This window comes from Rutilus rutilus (genome assembly GCF_951802725.1).
Source record: "Rutilus rutilus genome assembly, chromosome: 1".
NCBI lineage: Eukaryota > Metazoa > Chordata > Actinopteri > Cypriniformes > Leuciscidae > Rutilus > Rutilus rutilus.
In genome coordinates, this window is record NC_140209.1 from 47,764,483 (window position 1) to 47,787,419 (window position 22,937).

General features: G+C 39.5%; 1 protein-coding gene across 3 annotated transcripts; it reads right to left on the reverse strand.

Moving 5' to 3' along the window:
- Window positions 1-690: 690 nt before the first annotated feature.
- On the reverse strand, window positions 691-21,082 carry znf652 (zinc finger protein 652). 3 transcript variants are annotated; one of them, XM_084434944.1, is made up of 7 exons: window positions 20,707-21,082; window positions 12,654-12,935; window positions 10,341-11,533; window positions 6,729-6,876; window positions 6,450-6,565; window positions 4,180-4,324; window positions 691-3,415 (listed from the first exon to the last, which is right to left on the reverse strand). In XM_084434944.1, the coding sequence occupies exons 3-7, from the start codon at window positions 11,334-11,336 to the stop codon at window positions 2,829-2,831; spliced, it is 1,992 nt and encodes a 663-aa protein (XP_084291070.1). In that variant the 5' UTR covers window positions 11,337-11,533; window positions 12,654-12,935; window positions 20,707-21,082; the 3' UTR covers window positions 691-2,828. The 3 variants fall into 3 exon arrangements, with proteins under 3 accessions (XP_084291070.1, XP_084291068.1, XP_084291069.1); XM_084434942.1 differs by having other exon boundaries at window positions 691-3,410; window positions 4,175-4,324; XM_084434943.1 differs by lacking the exon at window positions 20,707-21,082 and adding an exon at window positions 13,069-13,192 and having other exon boundaries at window positions 691-3,410; window positions 4,175-4,324.
- Window positions 21,083-22,937: the final 1,855 nt, after the last annotated feature.

A 22,937-nucleotide genomic window follows, 5' to 3' on the forward strand; every position in this document is an offset into this window, starting at 1 on the left:
AAATTTACGCTTGCAAAAAGAAATCGCAACAGTGAGTCGCTAAAGCCTATTAGGCTACGGTTCATCAACAAAACAAAAATACGCATTCTGTCATTATTTGTGATTGAACTAAATCTGAAAATTTGTAATGGGTAAAGATTTAATGTGGGTAAAATTGAATCTTAGGCGAGCACAGTCAGGAGGACGCAGTCAAGTTTAGTCGTGTAATATCCTGTAGGCCTACTTCACAGTTCTTTAGAAACGATAATGACAGCTTGTAAAAAAGAAAAGAAAAAAAAGGAGGTTATTTTTGGGTGGAGTGGAAAAGGAACTTGTGTGTCATTATCAACATTCCTAAACCAGGAAAGTCTTGATACTTGATGCCCATTTATGTTAGCCTATAACAGACGATCTATTCTAGATTCAAATGAACTCTTCTCCAAGTCTAGTGGGGCAGAGGATACAAAAAGAGAAAGAAGACTATCGATTTATTCTGAGAGCATAAGGGCATCTGTCAATGCAATCGAACACGTAACTCTACACAGATAACGATATCAAATGCATGAAATTGTGAAGAACATTGAATGGAAATGTCCAGTTTTCTTTTTCATCACCAGTTCAATGAGGTCACTTAATCAGTCAGGACTCTCTAATCACGTGCTTACTTGAGGTCTGTTGCTTCTGCTTTCAAAACACACACACGCACACACATAGGTTCTATTGTTTTATGTAAAACTAACCCAATTTTTTTTGCAAAAATGCTTAATAGTTTAACATTTAAAAGTGCTTGTTTTTTTAAAACATGATTTTAAAATAGCAATGTGACACTAAACCCAAAGCAACTAGCATATAACTTTATCTAATCACAGATTTCACTAGGCTAAACAAGGCCAAAGGTATAAAGAGATTGAGGTCATATCATGAAACAGGCCCATTCTAGTCATTGGGTCAAATGACCCACTTCCCATATATACTGCTTTCTTTCTCTCTCAAAAACAAACTTTACAATGTAAAAATTTAGACAAGTGGCTTGTGGCTAATTCATTTTTTTACTAGTTTAAAGTTAGCAGAAAGTGTTAAATGCACAGTATAAAAAAAAAAGCAGGTCAAACATGGTGTCTCAAAAACAGGAAAACAATATAAAACAGAACTTAATGAAGGTCAGACGTTTCTGTGCCAGACACAAGGCCAAGGATAAAACACTGCTGAAATTGAGAGGGTAGAGAGGTTGAAACAGACTAGCGAGACTAAAGACTAAAGAGATTTGATTAAAAACACCTCACAAGAATAGACATTATTATGGTCTGCTTATTTTTCTTATCTAGTAAGGTTTTATTAGAAAGTGCATTCCATCAACTGATGGAGAATGGAGAGGCATGACTGACAGCCATCTGAACCAATGACAGTACGTCTCGGGTAAAGAGGGGCGGGGGCATGAGGGCAAAACACAACTTCTTATAGGACAAACTAATTATTTGATGTATAACAAGGGATCCCAACCAAATCCCCATGTGATTCTCCCCATTTTCCAACAGTCAGCCATCTTTCACGTGTCAGACACGTGATAAACAATTCTTTGTCAGTTACACAAACCTTTTACTTGTCAGTAAAGTGCAGAGGACAAATGGTCTAAATTTCACAATCAATCAAGTCTGATTGACTCAAGACTTCCATCACTTTATCTGTGCTGCTCCTAACGTTATGATTTTAACACACACACACACTACTCATCAGCATGATAAAGAACCATGTACCAGATAAAGACAGAGAGCAACTAAAAAGCAGCTTTTGATACCAGCACCACAGGCACATGATCAGCCACAAAGAGAGAGAGACACACACACACACACACACACACACACACACACACACACACACACACACCTCTTCTACATTCGGCTGAATACATGATTAGAAACAAACCCTTTCCGCATCTTCCAACCTATTACATAAACTCTCACAAAGCAGGCATCTCATTTCAACAAATCTAATTTCATTTTTAAAAAGTCTCACAGAGCATGTTTATCTACATTATACAAATAAAAATATTGGTTAAGTGAGTTAGATTGTATGGAACATACAGTAAAACTAATTAATGATCTTTTTTTTTTTTCACCATTAGTTGCAGTCTACCTATGACACATCACAGCATCGGTCTTCCTTAACAGTCTCGACCTCCGACTGAACACGCCGGAGAGCTACAGGCATTACCCAGTAAGCATATTTTTATTGTATTAAAAAAAGAAAGAAAAAAAAAGAAAACTCCAATATTTTAATAAAATCACTGACAATCACAATCAGGCAACAGAAAAGTTTCAGTCATATAGACTACACTGAGTTTACTGCTTAAGTGCTGTGTATACTATGTTTGTGTGACGACTTGTGTACTAGAATATGAATATTTTCCGTTGTCGGGAAGACCTGCATTTCTAAAGACACTGCATTTGTGAAATGTAGACCTTTAACTTGTGGACGTTTGAACCCGTAGAACCTTTGCAACAGCAGCTGAGTCGATAAAGAGGCAGAGAAAGAGAAAGAAACGTGTTGTGCCATTGAAACCCCAATGGCATCTTGATCATTGTGACAAGAGTTTGAAGTGATGTGAAGTGAATCCTAGTAATGCTTTATGAAGTTCTTGAGATCTAACAATCCTGTTTGGTCACGAGTGCTAGTGGCAATTAGGTTTGTAGTTTCAGTTTTGTATCACACATACATACATGTTGCATTTCACCGAGTTCCAGCTTTCCGATTCCGGTGAGAATTATACTGATGGATGACGTCAGTCTGTCCGCCCTGTTCTCCAGCGAGCACCTGACTCACGTTAGTGAGTTTGTGTTCATGAGAGTGTTTCAGTGGTGTTGCGGAGCGGCGCCCTGTCGCAGGTAAGCGTCCTCATGGGCGCAGTGGTTTATTGGCTCGCTCTTGAATAGGGCGGGGGGAGGAGGCAGGACAGAAGGCTGCACTGAGATTGGCTGAGGGGCGTGGCTCGTCATGGGGGCGTGTCCTGTGTGATGGACAGGAGTGTGAGTGTGGGCAGGGTGATGTTGTGCGGGCACGGTCTGCATGTGCAAATGAGAGAAGCCATGAACGGTGACCGCTCGTTGCGGGAGAGGCCCTCCCGTGGCAGGACTGATCATTACGGGGCCCACGGGCGTGGACTGAGCGGGCTGGGTTGGGGTAGGGGTGTGGCTTGAAGAAGGGGTGTGGCCGGTAAGGTGAATGGAAAGCCCCATGCTGGCAGGCTGGAGGGTCACCGGACTGGTGACCCGGAAACACTTCTCTCGATGCGCCTTAAGCATGTTGGAAAAGCGGAAACGCTGGCCGCAGATTTCGCAAGGGTACGGCTTTTCCCCAGTGTGCGTGCGCCGGTGCCGCTTCATATTGGGCCGACTGGTGAAACTCTTCCCACAGATCTCACAGATGAATGGCTTCTCACCTGAAGAGAAACAGAAGAATGGGAGAGAGATCTTGTTTCATTCACTGGCAATAAAGCCACACGGGCAACAAGAGTAGTATGCGTTAAACATGTGGTGTGTGGCGTTATTATAGAGAACATCTGGGAGTGTTTAACCACAAGAGTTTAAATGTGTCCGCTACGAGGTTAAACTCTAAAATTACACATGTAGAACAACCCGTAAGGCACTCGAAAAATAAAAATCTTCAATAAACCTTACAGAAACTTTTTAATTTCTTCTTCTTTTCAACAACACTAAATAAATGAATATTTTTGAACGGAATTTGTTCTGGTCTTGTTTTATGAACTTATACAAACTTATTTTAATAACAAATGGATTAAGTTGTATTTTTCAATCAAATTAATAAGAGTAACTTCCAAGTATTCAAGAATTGTGTTACATTAGTTCTTCATTTTAATAAACTTTTAACTAAAATTGAACAAACATGAGTTTTTTGGAGTGCAATATCGACATGCTCCACCTTTAGAAAGTGCACAAGTAATTTCATTGTTGAAAACCTAAAAAAAAAATTCTAGTTTTGCTAGAAAGAAAAGTGTACTGCAAAATTAATTTGGTTTGTTATATAACTAAAGTGTGCCCACATTTTGGGGGGAGCCACTGAAGATTAGAATAATCATTATCATAGTAAAATTACCCACAAAATATGTTCAAAAGAGAACAAGAGAGACAGTCTATCTTTATTCACTCTCCACAAGTTTTAAATGTTTGTGTTTGTGCACCTCACCTGTGTGTGTCTTCATGTGCTCATCGAAATACTGTTTCATGTTGAAGTCTTTGCCACACCACTGGCACATAAACTGCTTGTGTCCTATGTGAATGCTCATATGAGACCGCAGCTGGTATTTGTACTGGAACCTCTCGTCGCAGTTCTGCACACGCACAAACAGAAATAGACAGCATGTGGGTGGATGCCGGTTCAGCCTCACTTCAAATCAGGGCCAGACTGAAGCAATCCCAACTTTGTAATATGATCATAATAACCTGTCATTACCGTTCATAAGCCTGTCATTAACATACTATTTATAGGAAGCAGGCCAATCCCACTCATTCAGACTCTCTCATATGGCACCTTTAAGTGAAACCAATGAGCTCCACCCTGACCACCCTCACGAAATGTACACACCCCATAATGCGTTTTCATGGAAAAGATGCCCCAAAAAACAAGAGAATACATAAAATACAGATTCACGTTTCCACCGACAAGCAATTTGTCTGTCCACAGTTTGAAATTTTCACTTAAATATTTGCAAAAGTTAAATTTACATTTGAAATCAAAAAACTATTTCAGTTAGGTGGAAAAGATCAACAAACACCAGATTTATTTAATCGACAGTCCATAAGAGGACGCAATAAATATAAAATCAAACAGCACCGTGTTACATAGTTTATTTTAAAGCTACACTATGTAACTTTTTGGGGGGATAAAATAACAAAATGTTATTAATGCGAGAGTGCAAAAAAATCCATCTTCTAAACTGTGTTTTTACCAAGATACAGTTTGATAAATCCATAATAATGATTTCTATTTTAGAGCTGTCAGGACGTCGGGTCATATTTATACACAGATAAAAGTAGCTCAGGCTGCAGGTAGCGTCAAGCTTAAAGTTTGTTGTCATAAATAAATGAGAAAAAAATTAAACGGCAAACTTCACAGGAATAACCGGCTGTAAAGACAAAGAAACCATTATTTATTTGTTCATCCGCTCTGATAAGATGTCCCGTGCCTCGAACCACATTCATCCGTGCAGAGATGAGCAGTAGCGCAACAAAAACAAGACGCATGCAGTTTTATTATTTTTTTAGGCGCTAGAAAAGAAACATTTTAAACTAAAGTGCATACAATTATAAAATCACAGTTTTTGCATTCTGAGAAAAATATGCTTTAAATTTAGTCAATATATATTTTGCTCTGAGTGTAGCATCAAATTTTAAGCTGTTTTTTCCTCCCAAACAATCAGGCAAACTACCATTGAAATAAATGTGAATGTTAACGGCTAGTTTTCTAACCTCTTTGGTTAGGACCATCGCTAACAAAGACAGAAGGAAACCTAAGCTAAAAGTATCATTTAATAGAAAAAAAACCCCGTCTTTTCCTAAAATGCTAAAGTCCAAATGTATTTTCTGTTGTGCATTTACACACAAACACACACAGCTCTTGTCACAGACTGCCAAACAGCACCTTCAGAAAAGCTCCAGTCTGGTTACATAAATGCGCCAAAAGACGTCAGTAAACAAATGCAACAAACAAAATGCTATAAACGGCAATAAGCTCATCTTTATTCACGCTCTTCTTCAAATATACACAAATCCAGTGTTGTTTGCGCATGTCAACGTTCTGCTGTGGACGTAGCGTTTTATAGCGTTCCCAAAAACAAACTGAAGCTGTAAATATGGACAAGCGGGAAACTCAAACATTTATGAATATAATTATTTTTAATACTGTTTGTTTAATACATTATTACACTTCAGGAATGTATTTTAGAGTTTCAAATGACACATTAGAAAAGTGTGTTTTTTTTTTTTTTCAAATGGCACATTCATAAAGGTGCCACTGGTGTTTAAAACGGCAAGAAACAGTCAAACACAAATAAATGGGGGTTGAAGATGGGAAAACCATGGTGTCGACAGAGAGGGATGTAAATATCAAAACAGCTTAGTTGTGCTCCTATTTAAGAGAAAAGAGGATTTTCTGGAGCAGAAGAAGGGTTTATTTAGAGAAGTGGTTTACAGCTGGTTCAGTACCAAGACCTTACATTGGACATCAAACAATGACTCAACACTATACCAACCTTGTAACCAGAATTATATCTTCTACCTTGCATAATCTAGGAATTTATAATTGTGTAATTTATGGTTTTCAAGGATGAGCATGTCATTAACACATCCTTAATACATGATTGTATGGCTAGTTGCATTTTATTACTTGTATTTCCCATTGCTTTTCCTTCTCTCAATCACAATATCAGTTATGGAGTGTGTCGTACGTGTTCATACCTCACAGCGGAAGGGCTTCTCTCCTGAATGCTGCAGTGAATGCACTTTCAGAGACATGCTGCGTTTAAAAGATTTTCCACAGGTTTCACAGGTAAATGGCATGTCCTTTGTGTGAGCTAGAGACAGACAGAAGACCTATTGTATTAGGCTCAAGTATGTTTCTCTAGTGTATTTTTGGGCTATATAGACATTTGAAAAGACATCCTGATGGTGTTCGAGATTTAAGTATTCACTAGGGCAGTGCTGAAGTGTGTCTGTGCGCAGGTTTACTATACGTACCGACCATGTGCTTACGGACATGGGCCATCGTGTAGAATTTCTTCTCACAAATCTCACAGGAAAATTTCTTCTCGGCAAATCCATGGACAATCTTAATATGCTCGTGGAGGGACCACAGCTTCTTAAAGGACTTATTACATGACACACACTGGGACACAAAAAGATACATTGTTATACAGTACAAGAATAACATATTTTGTAGTATATCTTCTCTCAGACCCATTTTCTCAATGACTCTAAACAAGAATGAAGTCTCCCTCTGCTGGTCAGGACCGATATTAACACATTTCTAACCTCTAATGCACTTCATATTTAAAATCTACTGGTTTACAGATCTGAGATTTGTACATCAGTTATCAATTTATTTGGTAATTTATCTGTATTGGACTTAATTGTGCATATTCATTTCCTCTATTTTTACATTTAGATTACCTTTGCTGCCATCAAAACACCAATATGTTTACCATTAAAAACAGTAGGGTACAAAGGGGCTAAAGGCACACCTTAACAAAACTGATTTTCACTACTCTCATAGTGTAAAAAAAATCATAAATGTGGTCTGTTTGGTTTAAAAATCTATAAAAATAAATGTAAGAGGTGGCAAGGTGGGCATTTTACCTCACCAGCATGGGGCAAAAGACACAAAGTATTTATACAAATACTTTAGCTAAAGTAATAATGTTTTAAATCATATCTGAGTTAATGCTTGTTCAAAACAATCACTTCAGCAAAGCCTGTAATATTTTCTCTTTATTTTGATAAATAAAATAATTTATTTTCGTTCAATAAATATACTGTCGTTAAAATGTTCATTTTAAAAATACAGTAACAAAATTATTTAAAAAAAGTAAAGATTCTGAAAGCATTGAAGGAGATCATATAACAAATGTATATAGCTTTACAGTAGTAACAATAAATATGATATTTTAATGTCACATGTGAAGGCCAAGTATGGTAACCCATATTCAGAATTTGTCCTCTGCATTTAATCCATCATCCAAGTTAGTGCACACACATTAGTAGCAGTGAGTAGTGAACACACACACACACACACGTTTGCACAGTGGGCAGCCATTTTTGCTGTGGTGCCCGGGGATTGATTGCAATATTAACCAACTGCAGAACCGCAGAACCATACGTTCCCAAGACCTATCTCATTGATTGGGGGTTCGGTGCCTTGCTTAAGGGCACCTCAGTCATTTCCTGCCAGTATTGAGAATCAACCCCCCAACCTTCAGGTTACCAGTCTCACTCTAACCATTAGGCCACGACTGCCCCTGAAAACAGTTAAAGACCCCCTGTGGTGAAAATCAAGCACTTTATTGTTGCCACTTTAATGTTGTTTATATGTCTATGTGATGTTTTTAATATGCTTTAAGACAAACCTTGAGCAAATTCATAAGTCAACACCATTGCTGAGTATTTTCTCCTTAAAACTGCAGTGAACTAAAGACAGCCTCAAAAATGCTGTTTGCAATCACTGGTGTTTCTGATGTCACAAACTACCTTGTAACCAATCACAATGGTTCACATTGACAATCAGTCAATGTGCGGGCTTTAGCATATCATCATTACTATGCTCTGAAGCAGTGGAGTTTTAAAGAGAAGCCTGAAGGCCTCATTATACTTCTGCGTCAGACCTACGCCGGAGCCTATACGCCGTAGGCAACGTGTTGGTTTTAATTTATACTTCTGTGTCGTTGTCCGCGTTGACGCGCACCTAGGGAGCATGTGAAACCCCGAGGGAGGGGTTCTGGCAGACCAATCACAGCGCTTGTGTCCGCGTAGAATTGACGCGTTGTTACATTTTTGGAGAGGTGCACGTCAGGGTACGCCGTAGGGTACGCGCGCTACACACAGCCTACGACGTAGCTACGGCGGCAGTTCGACGCAGAAGCATAAATAAGCCTTGAGAGTCTAGATGTCCAAACCGAACCGGTGTTTTCAAAGCCAGAAAAGTGTTAGAAGCCAGGTTATCCCGGTATATTTTTCTGTTTATATGAAAAATCGGGTACATTTAACAATATAGCAGGTGAATTATGTATCTGATGTGTATTACGATGTTATGATGAACTATATTTCTTTCTCCACTGGCGTTCTGAGTTGTTCAAAGCGTTTCTGTCTGAGGTGGCGAACGGGAAAATGGTTTGTGTAACATTAGCAGCACATTATCAGCTGTTTTATAACGTAGTCAAGCAAAAGGCTAATCATATTAATTACCGTTACGTGTCCGACGTTGTAAAGAGCGATACATAAAACCCATTACCATTCTGATACATCGTCTTGAAGACGAGCCTGTATAATTCACTCTTCCACTTCTTCTGAATCAGTTTCTGGTTTAAACATATATGGCTGAATTAAACCAGTATTTCCACTTGACATTGTGCAGCATTTACTACAGTAAAGTTGACCGAGTGAATCTCTGAGCTGGTGTGAGTGAGTGGAAATAAATTTCTCACAGGTTTAAATATGTCATTTTGGTGATCAAAGATGAGTTTTAAGGGATAACAATTTTGACCACAGGGTGGCTTTACCATTACTGTTTTCTATTTCAATATATTTTAAAATATAATTTATTCCTGTGATCAAAGCTGAATTTTCAGCATCATGACATTACATTACATCATTAGTCTTCAGTGTCTCATGATCTTTCAGTAATCATTCTAATATGATGATCAAGAAACATTATAAAAATGTTTAAACTATCACTTTTGATCAATTTAATGCATCCTTGCTGAATAAAAGTATTAATTTCTTAGTTACTGACCCCAAACTTTTGAAAGGTAGTGTTTTTTTCTTTCTTTTTTCTACAAAATTCAGTGAGATTGAACAAAAAGTCCCTGTCCCTCACGGCCTTATTTCTGCTTCAGTCTCATTAAATATGGCCTCTTCCAGAACTAAAGATTATTAACAATATTATTATTATTACTATTAAGAATGCTCGAGAACAGTGTACAGTGCCATATAATAATAATAATAATTCGTTACATTTATATAGCGCTTTTTCTGAGACCTCAAAGCGCTTTACATATGGAAGGGGGGAATCTCCTCAACCACCACCAATGTGCAGCATCCACTTGGATGATGCGACGGCAGACATATTGCACCAGAACGCCCACCACACACCAGCTTACTGGTGGAGAGGAGACAGTGATGAAGCCAATCAGTGTATGGGGATGATTAGGAGACCATGATGGACAGAGGCCAAGGGGCAGATTTGGCCTGGATGCCGGGGTTACACCCCTACTCTTTTTCGAAGGACATCCTGGGATTTTTAATGACCACAGAGAGTCAGGACCTCGGTTTTACGTCTCATCCGAAGGACGGTGCTCTTTTGGCAGTATAGTGTCCCCGTCACTATACTGGGGCATTAGGACCCACACAGACCACAGGGTGAGCACCCCCTGCTGGCCTCGCTAACACCTCTTCCAGCAGCAACCTAGTTTTCCCAGGAGGTCTCCCATCCAGGTACTAACCAGGCTCAGCCCTACTTAGCTTCAGTGGGCAACCAGTCTTGGGCTACAGGGTGATATGGCTGCTGGCATATCTTTTGATTGAGGGCATTTACTAAACATGAGGCATTTCCATAAAGAGTCGGGATGATCCTCTTACCTGGATGTTCTTCTCGCAGTCTGTCTGCTGGTGAAGAGCCAGTTCACTCTCCAGCACGAACTTCTTTCCGCACTTGTCGCAGATCTGCATGCGTCTGTGTGTCACATTCATGTGCTTCTCCAGGTACCAGCGGGTGTTGAACACACGTGGACATTTTTCACACACTAGCGTCTCTTTCTCCTCGCCCTCTCCCTTGGCTCTGGAGGCAGAGGCGGTGGAGCCTTTGGCCTCCTTGGCAGGTCTACGCTTTTGGCGCGGGGAGTTTGCATTCTTCCTCCGCCCCCTGGTTGTCACACCTGCGTTCGTTGTGGTTAGGTTTCCTGTTGACGAGGGGGCAACGCGACGACTCTTACGACGCGGCGAAGAAGCCGCTCTACCCCTGTGCGCCCGTTGCGCTCTTGTTCGCCGATTGTTGTTCTCCTCCTCTTCATCTTGATCGTCCTCGTCGCTGTAGTCTTCAATGCTGTCATCTTCTTCTTCTTCTTCTTCCTCCTCCTCCTCCTCCTCATCTTCTTCTTCTTCTTCCTCACTGTTGCTCTTGTCGTCTCCTGCAGTGTTGGTATTCTCCGCGTCGTCTCCTTTGGATACGTGCAGAGTCTGATTATTGAGGTTGACCTCTACGATGATCTGCCCTCGTTTGAATTCGTCCTCTGCCCCGGCTCCCTCTTCAGCTTCAGAATCTTCTGACGTCCCTCCATTTCCACTCTTCGTCACAGCTGCTCCGGACCCTTCCCGGTAAAACGGTTGAGTCGGGGCAGGATGGGGATTCAGGTCTGAGGACATATGCGACTCTGGCCTCGCAGCCATCGTGTTGTCAATGACCACAGTGTACGGTTTTGCCGCGGGTTCTCGCTTGTACAGTTTCGCCGATAGCTCGGCATCGGGAGCAGAGGCGTTGTGGAAGTACGTTTGAGAGGGTTGAGTCATTTGCCCCTCCTCTTGCGACATCGTCTCTGGGCCGGACACCTCCTCCTTCAGTGTCTGGCAGGCCTTCATCGGCAACCGATTGCTTGCTTGAATCAGAGTGTTTGCCTCTTTACGTTTGAAATTAACCACTGTTTGCTGTCAAGGGTGGTACAGGAGATAATGTACCCCTCCTCTCGAGTGAATGAGAGGAGGGCAAGAGTGTGTAAAGGAGGAGAGAAGATCAGAGATGCCTTAGCCTAGGCCAAACTGAGCCTCCATTACGTTCACTAGGGCATTAAAGAAAAAGAAAGTTATATGAAAAAGTGAGACAGGAAGACTAAGAAAATGAATAAGACTTAACAGTTCAACACACGTTATAGGACTGCACGATTAATCGCGATAAAACCAAATATCACAATATGGATATTGCAATGACTTAATTAAATGAATGAAGTGCAGCATTGTGTTCTTTTACATGCAAGCAGCTTCTGATCCGCTGGTTTCAGTGTCTCAGAGCGGCTTGGTTCGCATCTCTGCATTTGCTCTGAGTTTGGGTCACTTATATCGTGTACTTGGGAACGCAACATGCGTCAACCATCTCCCCAAACTTATAATGAGAAATGTTAAAGCTTAATGTTTAAACACTTATTTTTCTTAAAAAATGTTTTGTATTTTACAGTGAAATATTACAATAGGAATATTTCTTATTTAGTTTAAGTCATTTTATGGCCAAATTGCACAGCCCTACAAAAAAACAGGAGCATTTTTTTTTTATGGCAATTTTTAAACAGACTTTTTACCCCCCAAATCGTGCAGCCCTAAAATGTTTCACCTCAAAATAGGGCTTGGCGATATGGCCAAGAAAAGAATATCTCGTATTTTCTATTTAGATACAAAAAATTAAAAAATTCACATCCTGCCCAATGATGTCCTACAAACAATGTTCATATTGAAGGCTATGAAAACAAATATAGTGAATGTAACCATGTAGGCTGCATATTTGAGCAATATGTATATTTTAGTCAGAATTATTGTGTATTATCTGTTTTTCGCATTTTTGTTTCTAACATTTAGAGATGGAGAATATACCTGTGAAATGCAAGTTATGCACTGAGGAAAGCACTACATTTCAAACACATGTATCTGTCAGAGCAAGCCACTGTAAACTATACGTGTTGTATATTACCACCTATATTGAAGCCCTTAATATAAAACATGTCTCATATTTAGGACAAATTGGATGATGCACGTTCCCCGCAGCAGCTCACTCTGCACTCTCCACTATTTTTTTTTAGATGCGCTCGTTTTAAACTACTGTATATCGATATAAACCGCATTTCCTCATTCCATATCGTTTATTAAAAATATATCAATATATCGTACAAACTCGAACCTCAAAGTACTCACATGAAGTCTGGCCTCACTGTGCAACTACATGCACATATTTCATCCTGATCCAAATGAAAGTTGTCTTGGCTTTAGATCCAAACCTCACTCTCTCAACAGCATCTCGGTTTCACTTGGAAAGACAGTAGCGGCACCTCATCTGCAATCTCTGCTGATTCAGATACAAAAGCCTCCTCCTTTCAGTCTGTGATGTGACGGTGTCTCTGCGCCGCTGAACTCAAAGCTTAGATCTCGCAGTCAGTACCAGCTGCTCCGAATCAGCACCCCGCAGCCAGACACTACCTGAAAGAGAGGAAGAAATTACGAAAAAGGTTGTGAAAGGAATGAAAGACAATTGAAAGCAATTATCTCAGGAGTCAACTGAGATGTCACATTTAATTCAGTACATCAAAGCGGGTAAATGAACCACAACTACCATTGAAACAAGAGCAGTGTGTCATCAAACAGATTTTCAAGAACGGTACGATACGGCTTTATCCGTGGCAGCATATCATAGCACCTCTGCAATTACAGCCACTGCAGGGACAGTTACCTGGTAAAAACCCAAATCAGGTGCCATACATCCCTTATATGTATGTGTGAGTGAGTAAGTGAGAGAGAAAGCAAGAGAATAAGAGAGGGAAAAAGAAAGAGAAACGAAACTGCAGCCTGGTTAAGGTGTAGACATCTAGAATCTCACTACTAATCAGATACACACACCTGACCACAACCGTTTCGCTTCTCAGCGTAAGTGTGTGTGAGCAACTCAAAATTAAACCACAAGAAGCTGAGTACAGAAAACAGTCACACAATGGGTAAAAAAATATATATATTTTCATATTCTAAACAATCTGGGACAATCTCACTTCATCACTGCCACCAAACATGTCACAACAAGCCACTTGCAGAAGAAATATCAGCAGAGCTTACCCATGCCGAAGTCGCCAGCACGAGTGTTGCTCTGTGGTTGCTAAGTATTTGGATTGGTTGCTAGGTTTATTTAACAAGTAGGCCTGTAGTGATTATTTGATCTGATCATGAATGTTTAACTACGATTATAGTACACTTTAAATTACAGTCGCATATTGCAATCCAGCCTTTCTGGTGCAATACATTTGAACACATGAAAGTGAATATTTTAGGAAATAAATATTTTATTAATGCATAATATTCTAATATTATTGAAATAATAATAATAAATTCATTAACCCAAGAGAAATATTTCAAACTTTTTATTTTATTTTAACATTTAATATACACACACACACACATATAATTATACATGTGCAAAAAATGGGTAAGAAACTGTGATGCCTTTTTTCGGGATTCTTTGATGAATAAAAGTTCAAAAGAACAGCATTTATTTGAAACCAAAATCTTTACTCTCACTTTTGATTCATTTATTGCCTCCTTGCTAAATAAAAATATTAATTATTTTAAGAAATAATATTTCTTAAAATATAAAAAAAATAAAAACTCTTACTGACCCCAAACTTTTGAACAGTAGTGTACAATATTGTTCAAAGTTTTGGGGTCTATTTATTAACAACGAATCCTGAGAAAACGGTTTACACAAAATATTAAGCAGCTAAGCTCTTTTTTAACATAGATCGTAATAATAAATGTTTCTTGAGCATCAAATCATCATATTAGAATGATTTCTGAAGGATCATGTGACACTGAAGACTGGAGTAATGATGCTGAAAATTCAGCTTTTGAAAATTGGGGTGCAACGGATCACAAAACTTACCGTTCTCAGATCATATCACGTTTTTTTTTTTTTTCAGGAATCAGATCATTTTTTGGATCAGCAAAAAAAAGAAGTGGCACGAGAGACTTCTATAAAAAAAAAACCTTGTTACTGACCCAAAACTTTTGAACAGTGTATATATATATATATATATATATATATATATATATATACACACACACACACACACACACACACACACACACACACACACACATACATATATCTAGTGTATGTTTTAGTGACTCAAAACTTTTGAACAATATATATATATATACATACATATAGAGATTCTATATATCTGTATGACATCCATTTGACAGAGAGAGATTCAACCGAAACAGGAGACAGTTATACATTCAAGAACCAAAATGAGACCACAAGTTTCAGTGTGAGTGATCTGTAACGGGTGTAGGGAGGGTGTGTGCACTCAAGGAATGATCATCCCCAATCAATGGCTCTTTTATATGACAATATGCAACAATATAGACCAAGGGATCAAATATCAGAGTGACCCTATTAACTAATCAAGTTCAACACAAGACCCCACCTCACATGCTGACTCAACACAGTCAAAAACAACACCACCTAAACAACAAGTAAACAGCAGCCACAAACAGGAAAAATATCTGTTTATGCACTGCTGCTCTTAACGGCTTCAACCTTGACTTCCTGGCTCTCTGTGAACATCTCTGCTCCGTTTGAGTGTGTGTGTGTGTGTGTGCGCCAGCCGCCCGTCAGTGTGTGAGCTGAACAATTGTTTCTGTGAAATATTCACGAGTCTTTAGAACAATAATGCATTGTAAAGCACTGGCTGTGGACAACATGTATTACATGATAAAATCTAAAGCCTTGTGACTACCAAGACAATCCCTGTCTAGTCAAGAGTGCTGCATGCCACATCTGAGAAGAGACCAACAGTGTGACTCACATTAACCCCACCGCCATGCTAGGAAAGCATACCTTCAGTTTTTCAAAGGATTTCTTTCTTTAAATGTTCATCAGACACATGGCAACACTGGTGCCTTTGACTGTCTGGGAGCTGCACAGATGCAGACGGCACATTTTGCATTGAGAAAGTTACAGATGTATACATGGATCACAAGCCTTGTTGACTCATTAAGGTGCGTGCGAACATCTAGATAAAAAGAAAGTGAGTTCACTCTATCCTGTGGCAGCAGGAAAGGATGTCTGACATTGCGTATGCATATATATGTGTGTGTGTGTGTGTGTGTGTGTGTGTGTGTGTTCCTATAGTGAGCTATACTGTGAATGTATCTGATTTGAAAGGTCATGACTATCATGTGAGGGAGAGGAAGCGGCATCTGAATGATAAAAAGCGAAAAAAGAAACAGTTAGGCCAGTTAAAACAGAAATGTAAAGTCAGAAGGGAAAGGGTATAACGTTGAAACGCATACGGTTGACCTCTGAGTCTCCTTTAAGGCTACTTTACAACACAATGACTTCCAAACCTGTGTTGTGTTCCACACAAGAAAAAGTCACACAGGAGAAAAGAAACGACATGAGGGCGAGTAAAATATGAGATTTTTCATTTTAGGTGAATTATTACTTTAAGGCCAATATCTCCATATTCATGGTTTAACTACACATTGTCATAAACCCTAATTCAAATCAATAAATGGTGAATCGTTTTTACAAATGATTGATGTCACATAAATACATTTTTCGAAAAGCATGTTATTGATCGTATTGTTTTTTTTTTTTACTTGTTTTGACCTTGTCATTTTTAATCAAAATATCTATTAACTCAAACTTCCAGTGAAACAAGACTTCTTTATGTTGACTTCTCCATTCATTTAGTCAGTTTAAACCCCGCCCCTTTCTTACAATCAACTGCAGGCTTGAATTCAGATCTGCCTCCACCCGATCAACAACCAATGGATTTTACCAAGACCCCGCCTACATTTTGTTTTTCATCTTGAAAAATCCGTTTAACTCAGATGTACGTCACAATACGGAAGAAAAGATCTGTCGCTACTTCCGTTACATTTAGACTTTGAAAAAAAAAAAAAATCTGTTCATTAATCAGGTGCAGCCAGTAAAGACATCACAATTGAACTATGTTTTCTGTTTATACTCATTTTATTGTATTATTTCAGCCTTTTATACTGAATTCATTCAACAGACTAACAACTCCAGTAACAATTTCTTCAGCTTTATATTCAATAGCAGTGCATGAAACTCAGATTCATGCTTGTGTTGTTTACAGAAACACAACTGATCAAAAATAATTAAAACACACCGTTTAAAACCTTGCATGTTAACTATTAAGGCTGCTTTAATTCGCCTGAATCATGAAGCTCTCCTGCAGCGTCAGTTTACATTACTGAATTGGCCACACATACACGCGTATAAATCTACCCACACAAACAAAACCATATACACAAACAAACGCCTACACATATACAATTATACACACACAAACACATACCCACACAGATACAGCCATATACACACACCTCCACCTTTCTTCCTGTGCGCTTTGCAACTTTCTGAGAATTGGAAAGCGCGGCATATGTGACCACAGGATGGGTGCATAAGGGGTCACACACCTCAGAGCGTGTGCGTCGGAATCATAGGAAAGTAGACGGCACATACAACGCATGTATTACTGTACATATATTTCAAAGACTGTCCCGGCACACTATCCACTATGTGTAAATACTGTTCTGTGCTTCAAATCAAGGCAAAATCGTCACTTTAAATAACAATTGATGCTCAACATTCATGTTAAATAGTCTTGTGACGTAAATTCTTTGCTAAAGATCTGCAAAAAGATAGTTAAAATAGCTTTGTCACTCATAAATTGAGTCAGAAGGACTCCAGAAATGCAGATTCTCACAGTGCTCTGGGTGCTGCAACAGAATCTACCAACACATCTGAGGAGGAAAGGAAGGAGAAAGCACCACCTATTTACACGTGCACAAGAATTCAAGGTGCACGTGTTCGCATCTACAAATCTGTCTGTGTGTACGGCGACAAAAAGGCCTGGAGTTTGCATGCTGTGGTGCAATGAAGAAAAGCAGGGAGAAATCTGGTGTGAAAGCGTGAAGACAAACTCAATGATTTAATTTTTCTCACTTCATGACTGACTTTCGTCACTTGTCTCATTTCATGACTGAAGTTTCGCAACACCTCGGGCCGCTCCTCTCATTTTGAGCAAGTAGGTGGATGATAATGGTGACTAATCCTGGGTTTCCTCGCACGTGAAAAACAAGCTGCTTTGATGTGGGTGACAATCACAGAATCAAAATCTCTACGACCAATGAAACTCACCTTTTACTCATCTATTAGCATAAATTTCCCAATCAATTGTTTCTGAGTCAAGGACTGAGGATCAAGAATATGACCCCATAAGCCCCCCTATCCCACCTTGTCCAATCAACCATGAACCAATTAAACTCATTTAATTACCAAAACCACTTTAATCTCTTTCATTTATATCGCAGCCAGAATAACCTTTCATGGTCAGATTTTAAGGTGGATTTAGTGCACAAGAAATAACTTTAGGACTGGTTTATGCAGGGGTTAAGCAAACTTTACATTCAAGTGCCTGAAAGCGAAACTTGCTACAGCTAAAAACTAAAAATGCATTTTGCTCATTTTTTTCACTTCATCTTTTCTTGTCTCCAACATCTCTGGCCTGCTGGCCTTGTGCTGAACTTGAATACCAACAGACCACTGAAAATTTGATTAATTATTTAAATCAAGAGAGGTCAACCATGACAGAACTGAGAATCCACAATCTGGCTTTCACTCAGAAAGGGCTGCCGGGTTCTTTGAGTGCTGTTATGCAACTGTATTAACCACAACCAAGCTGAGTCACACTATTCCATATGCACTTAAACTAAACAACCAACTCAACGCCTTTAATACGGGTCATTCTAATGCAGATGATCTGAATGGAACATAACCCTATCTATATTCTAAATGCAAGAACCAAGTCACTTCCCCATATATTTTCTTTTTTGAAAGTCAGTTAAACTCAAATATACGGAAGAAGAGATGTCACTACTTCCAGTTTCCCCGCGACTTTAAAGGCAAAATGCATCACTGCAACACTAGAGGTCAAATGGAATTTTTAAAGTAATATATTGTCATTACACACACAGCAGAGTCTGCAAAGCTGCGCGTTCATGTGCGTTTGCTGTGATGTCTGCGCGGAGATATGGAAACATCTTGACAGGCAGCGAATGCAATGATTGGACGAACATTTTTGGGTCCTGAGACTTCCAAAGAAGATATATGTACATGTTTTGATATTTAGGTCACTTTTATTATTGATTGCAATCAGGATGTAAAGAGAGTTTCAACCAGTATAACAAAAAGTGTTAACAAAACAAATAGCCTGCCATACCTTTAGCCTGCCGATTATTTTGTTTTTGTACAAACAGCAGAACTTCTCACAATTTTGAGCAGGGTTTCAAAACCCAGAGTAAAAAGCAGTGCAAATCCTGCTTCTTAAATTAAAAGTGTGAAACGCTCCTTTACCCGGGGTTAAAAGCGGTGTTTAGAATGACGATAACCCAGGGTTAAGCGCAGTGTGAAAAGCCCTTTTTAGAATAAATGTTAGTACGGAAGTTACTGATGAAAACATTCACACACAAATTTGCACGTCCACCTGCTTAGTGAATAAGACAGGTTTAATACTTTACACTTTTTTAGTTACCTCTGCATACAAGCTGGAATAAAAGAAAGTATTTTAACGTCAAAAATGACACTTCAGCTTTAACAAGTTCAGATATTTTTCACAGCAGGAGAGCATCATTGTCGATGCGCCAAAGACACAGACGCTTTGAAGCCTAATAAACTGTCAGTCTACAAAATGTTATATCAACTGTGAGTCTATCACGTCTTTTTGGTCATAAAACAATTTTTTAAAGAGCTTTATTTCTAAAATATTTAAAGTTAAGAGAGGATCATGCAGTTTAAATTAAAAATAATAATAATTTTAATAGCAGGAGGGCCTTGAATAAAATGTATTTTATACTCGAATATGATATGATACCTAGGATCCATGAATTGGCATCTACTACAACCACCACATTGCAAAACCCTGAATGTGTCAATGAAATGTTATGAAGACAGCATCGTGAAGATGTTTAGAAGAAAAAGATAAGGTGAACAAAACTAATACTAACTTAAAGGTTGCTGAATGCTAAAAGGCCTTGATTTGTGTGTCTCAAAGGACATTGTGAATTACACAAGCTCTGGAGAAAATCTCTTGTCCAATGAAGTTGGTGAGACTTCCATTACCAGCTTGGAAACTGGATAAGGGAAGCGGGGAAATAATCTCACAAAATAATGGGCTTTCTGGCTTGTCACGCACACAAATGCATCACGGCTGTTACTGGCTAGGTTTAACAAAAAAAAGAGACATAAATTTTCAAAAAAGGCGTAAAACAAATAGCAAAATTCCTTAGCCCCTTTTTCCTAAAATCAGCGCTAGCAGCTCGAGCTAACGCTGCCGCTTGAGAAGGGCCTAGCGCGCGCATCCACAACACACCTTCAAACTCCACCACGTCCACCACAAAAATGAGGGGAATATACTGCTATACAGCGCAGTTGGGTCAGCCTATACTGTCAGAACAGTTAGCAAAGGAGCAAAGGGTGTGAGGCAACTCACTGGCAAAGAGTAACTTTTTTGGGAAAGCGACGCAAAGAAAGGGTTAAACAGAAGGAAACATTGGTTGGTCGGGACGGCAGGCGTGCAGGCCGTTTGGCTAGCAGAGCTAACAGCCCGAGTGCACGCGCACATACAGCTGCATGCAGTGGACTCCAGCCACTGCAGGACCTGTTTTTGCAAAATTGTTAAATGTAATCGCAAAAAAGCCCCATCGAGATGATTTTATTCGACCCGCTTTATTAGGCGCATGCAGTGGCAATTAGGCTGTTTAAGCCCGTGGCTCATAGCAAGCTAACATCCTCGTCGTGTACGACTTTCACTTTTTTACACCCCCAAACCGCCCAGATTTATACTCCTTCAGAGATTTTTCTCATTCATACTGACATGCCCTCACGGTTTGCGAGCAGTTAGTTGCAGAAGACTCTCAGTGCATTTGTATGCAAAACGCCATTTGCCAAGAAAACAATTACATTTCTGACGATTCCTTTTCTTTCTGAACAAAACCCTGCAAAGCGAGCGGTAAAAATAAGTCGTGCCGTGCATTGCTTGTCACGGTGACAGCATCATACCTTGACAGATGTTCGAGGGATGGTTATATGCATGCGACAAACAACTGTCATAGCTGTAAATAAATATAAAAGCAGAAATTAACTTGTAGCGAAGAGTAGGTTACTCACCCGAGACAAGAGCGCCCTCTCCCTCATACTGTGCACCTCAAGTTGTGTAGGGATCGGATAAAACACAAATCTACAACAACAACAAAACGCGATTTGCTTCAGATAAACTATTCCTCGGCGGACACCGTGAGTTTTTACGAACAGCGAGCAGTCGCATGCACGCGCAGACGAACTATCGTAAATCGCTCTGGTTTGCTTCTAGACGGTCCGAGCTCACCGCTTTTCTGGTTTACAAGCCATCGCTACGTGGCTGGCCTAGGTCTCGCACAACCATTCTCCGAGTTCATCCGAGGCGCCCGAGCCGCCGCTGTCTGCACTGGAGAAAGCGCGCGTGGCGTTGTTTTTTTTTCTTCCAGCAAAACCAGACAGCGTTCAGTGCGCGCGCCCGCCTTCCTCCCTGCGGTGAAGCACTTCGACAAAAGTGACTTCTCCGCTTGATGGAACGTTTGCTAAACTAAATGAGATAAACAGCTGCCAGTTTAACACTGTGAGAAAGCACTAACACTTTTGAGAACTTTATTAAGAGGGTCTTGGTCTTTATCACCAAATTGTCATTGTGAACTGAGAATTAACTGTCACTGTCAGTAATAGAGATGAAAAAAGTTTTTGGAGCTATAGGTAAGGCACTTTACACTAACACTAACCCTCGGTTTCTCAGACTAGGCTTAAGACTAGTCCCAGTCTAAAATACATTTTCGAGCTGTTTTAACTGAAAGCAACTTACATTGACATTCCTTAAAATATGTCAGTCTACCATTGTTTTGTCTCAAGATGCTCACCAGTAACGTTTTGTCCTATAGGGCACGTTTATAAAGCTACCTAATTGAACTAAGGCCTAATCCTGGATTAATCTAAACCATGTGAAACTGGCCGTAATTCTTATTTTGTTTTTTAGTTCCTGTATAGCTCAAACAGCATGGTTTGGATTCAATGGGTTCGATTCCCAGAGAATGCATGAACTCGTACAATGTGAATGTAACGTAAGTTGCTTTGGATAAAAGCATCTGTCAAATATAATATAGCTAAATGTGAAATCTTCTAATCCTTAAATTTGATTGGCATTGAAAGAGCTGATGTTTCAAAGCGTTCCAGACCAGACTATGTGAGCAGTTGAAAATGTGTCTTAATCTCTTTCCGACGAAGACAGGAACATTTTAGCACCGATGCAACATAATAAAGAGCACTAAGTGTTTAATTGATTTGTTGTCTGTGTATTTTATCATTCATGTGCTTCCATAAATAGTTTGGTTACACGCGTCTGTCTCATCATATATAAGCTAAATTAGTAGTGTTTTTTGGCCTATATGTTCTGTGGGTGTGTTTGGCATTCCGGGACTGTTTGACTGTAGCATCTCCTGCCCAGTGATGATGATATGATGACCTCAGCTAAACATCTGAAATTATCTCCTGTCCTCATCTTCTTTCCTTCCATAGAGATGACTGACAAACTGGTCTGACAGAGCAGCTGCTGTTTTCTTTTACATCACTACGCTGATCAGCTCTAATGGGAGTCAGAGCAGGGGTTCTCAACTCTGGCCGTATAGCTAGGTCCACTTTCCTGCAGAGTTTAGCTCCAACCCTAATCAAACACCTGAACAAGATAACCCAAAGTCTTCTGGATTACTAGAAAGTTAAGCAGTTGAGTTTGATCTGGGCTGGAGGTAAACTCTGCAGGACAGAGTTGAGAACCCCTGAGTGATTCCCTCTGCATGTCATCTCACAGTTAAACTTACAGTTTATTCAAACTCCAAATAATTTGGCTTGTCTTATATGAACATTTGTCTTGTAAGTGCCCACAAAAGTGTTTTGAGCACAAGTGTAAAACAGGAAAGAAAAATCGACATCCTGTGTGTGAAGACTCTTGTATCTGTGAAATCTAAAATAGTAAATAGGCTACTATGATTTCCACTTCTCATTTATCTCTCTTTTTTTTAACATGCTTCTCTTTTCTATCCAAATATACAGTATGTTTAATGACACAGTTACACATTATTGTATGTGTTCCTGCAGTGAAGTTTTCTGTCTGTCTTAAAGCTCTCTTTAAATGAATGCGATGTAGTATTTTTGAATTGAAATCAAAAGCTTCTTCTACTCAGTTGAAGCATATATCTGTGTTCATGTTGCAGAGATTAGTAGTTTCCAGGAAAGAGTGGAAGAAATAAGTGGAACAAGACAATGACAAAGAAGAGTGAGAAAATAAATGCTCAGTCTGCAACAGATTGTGTGTAAAC

Excerpts from the sequence above, each read along its gene's own strand:
- znf652 (XM_084434944.1), bottom strand. The coding sequence starts at position 11,336 with ATGAAGGCCTGCCAGACACTGAAGGAGGAGGTGTCCGGCCCAGAGACG. Across the intron at positions 6,566-6,728 it reads TGTCCGTAAGCACATGGTCG|CTCACACAAAGGACATGCCA; the intron begins GTACGTATAGTA and ends GTCTGTCTCTAG. Across the intron at positions 3,416-4,179 it reads GCACATGAAGACACACACAG|GTGAGAAGCCATTCATCTGT; the intron begins GTGAGGTGCACA and ends GTTTCTCTTCAG.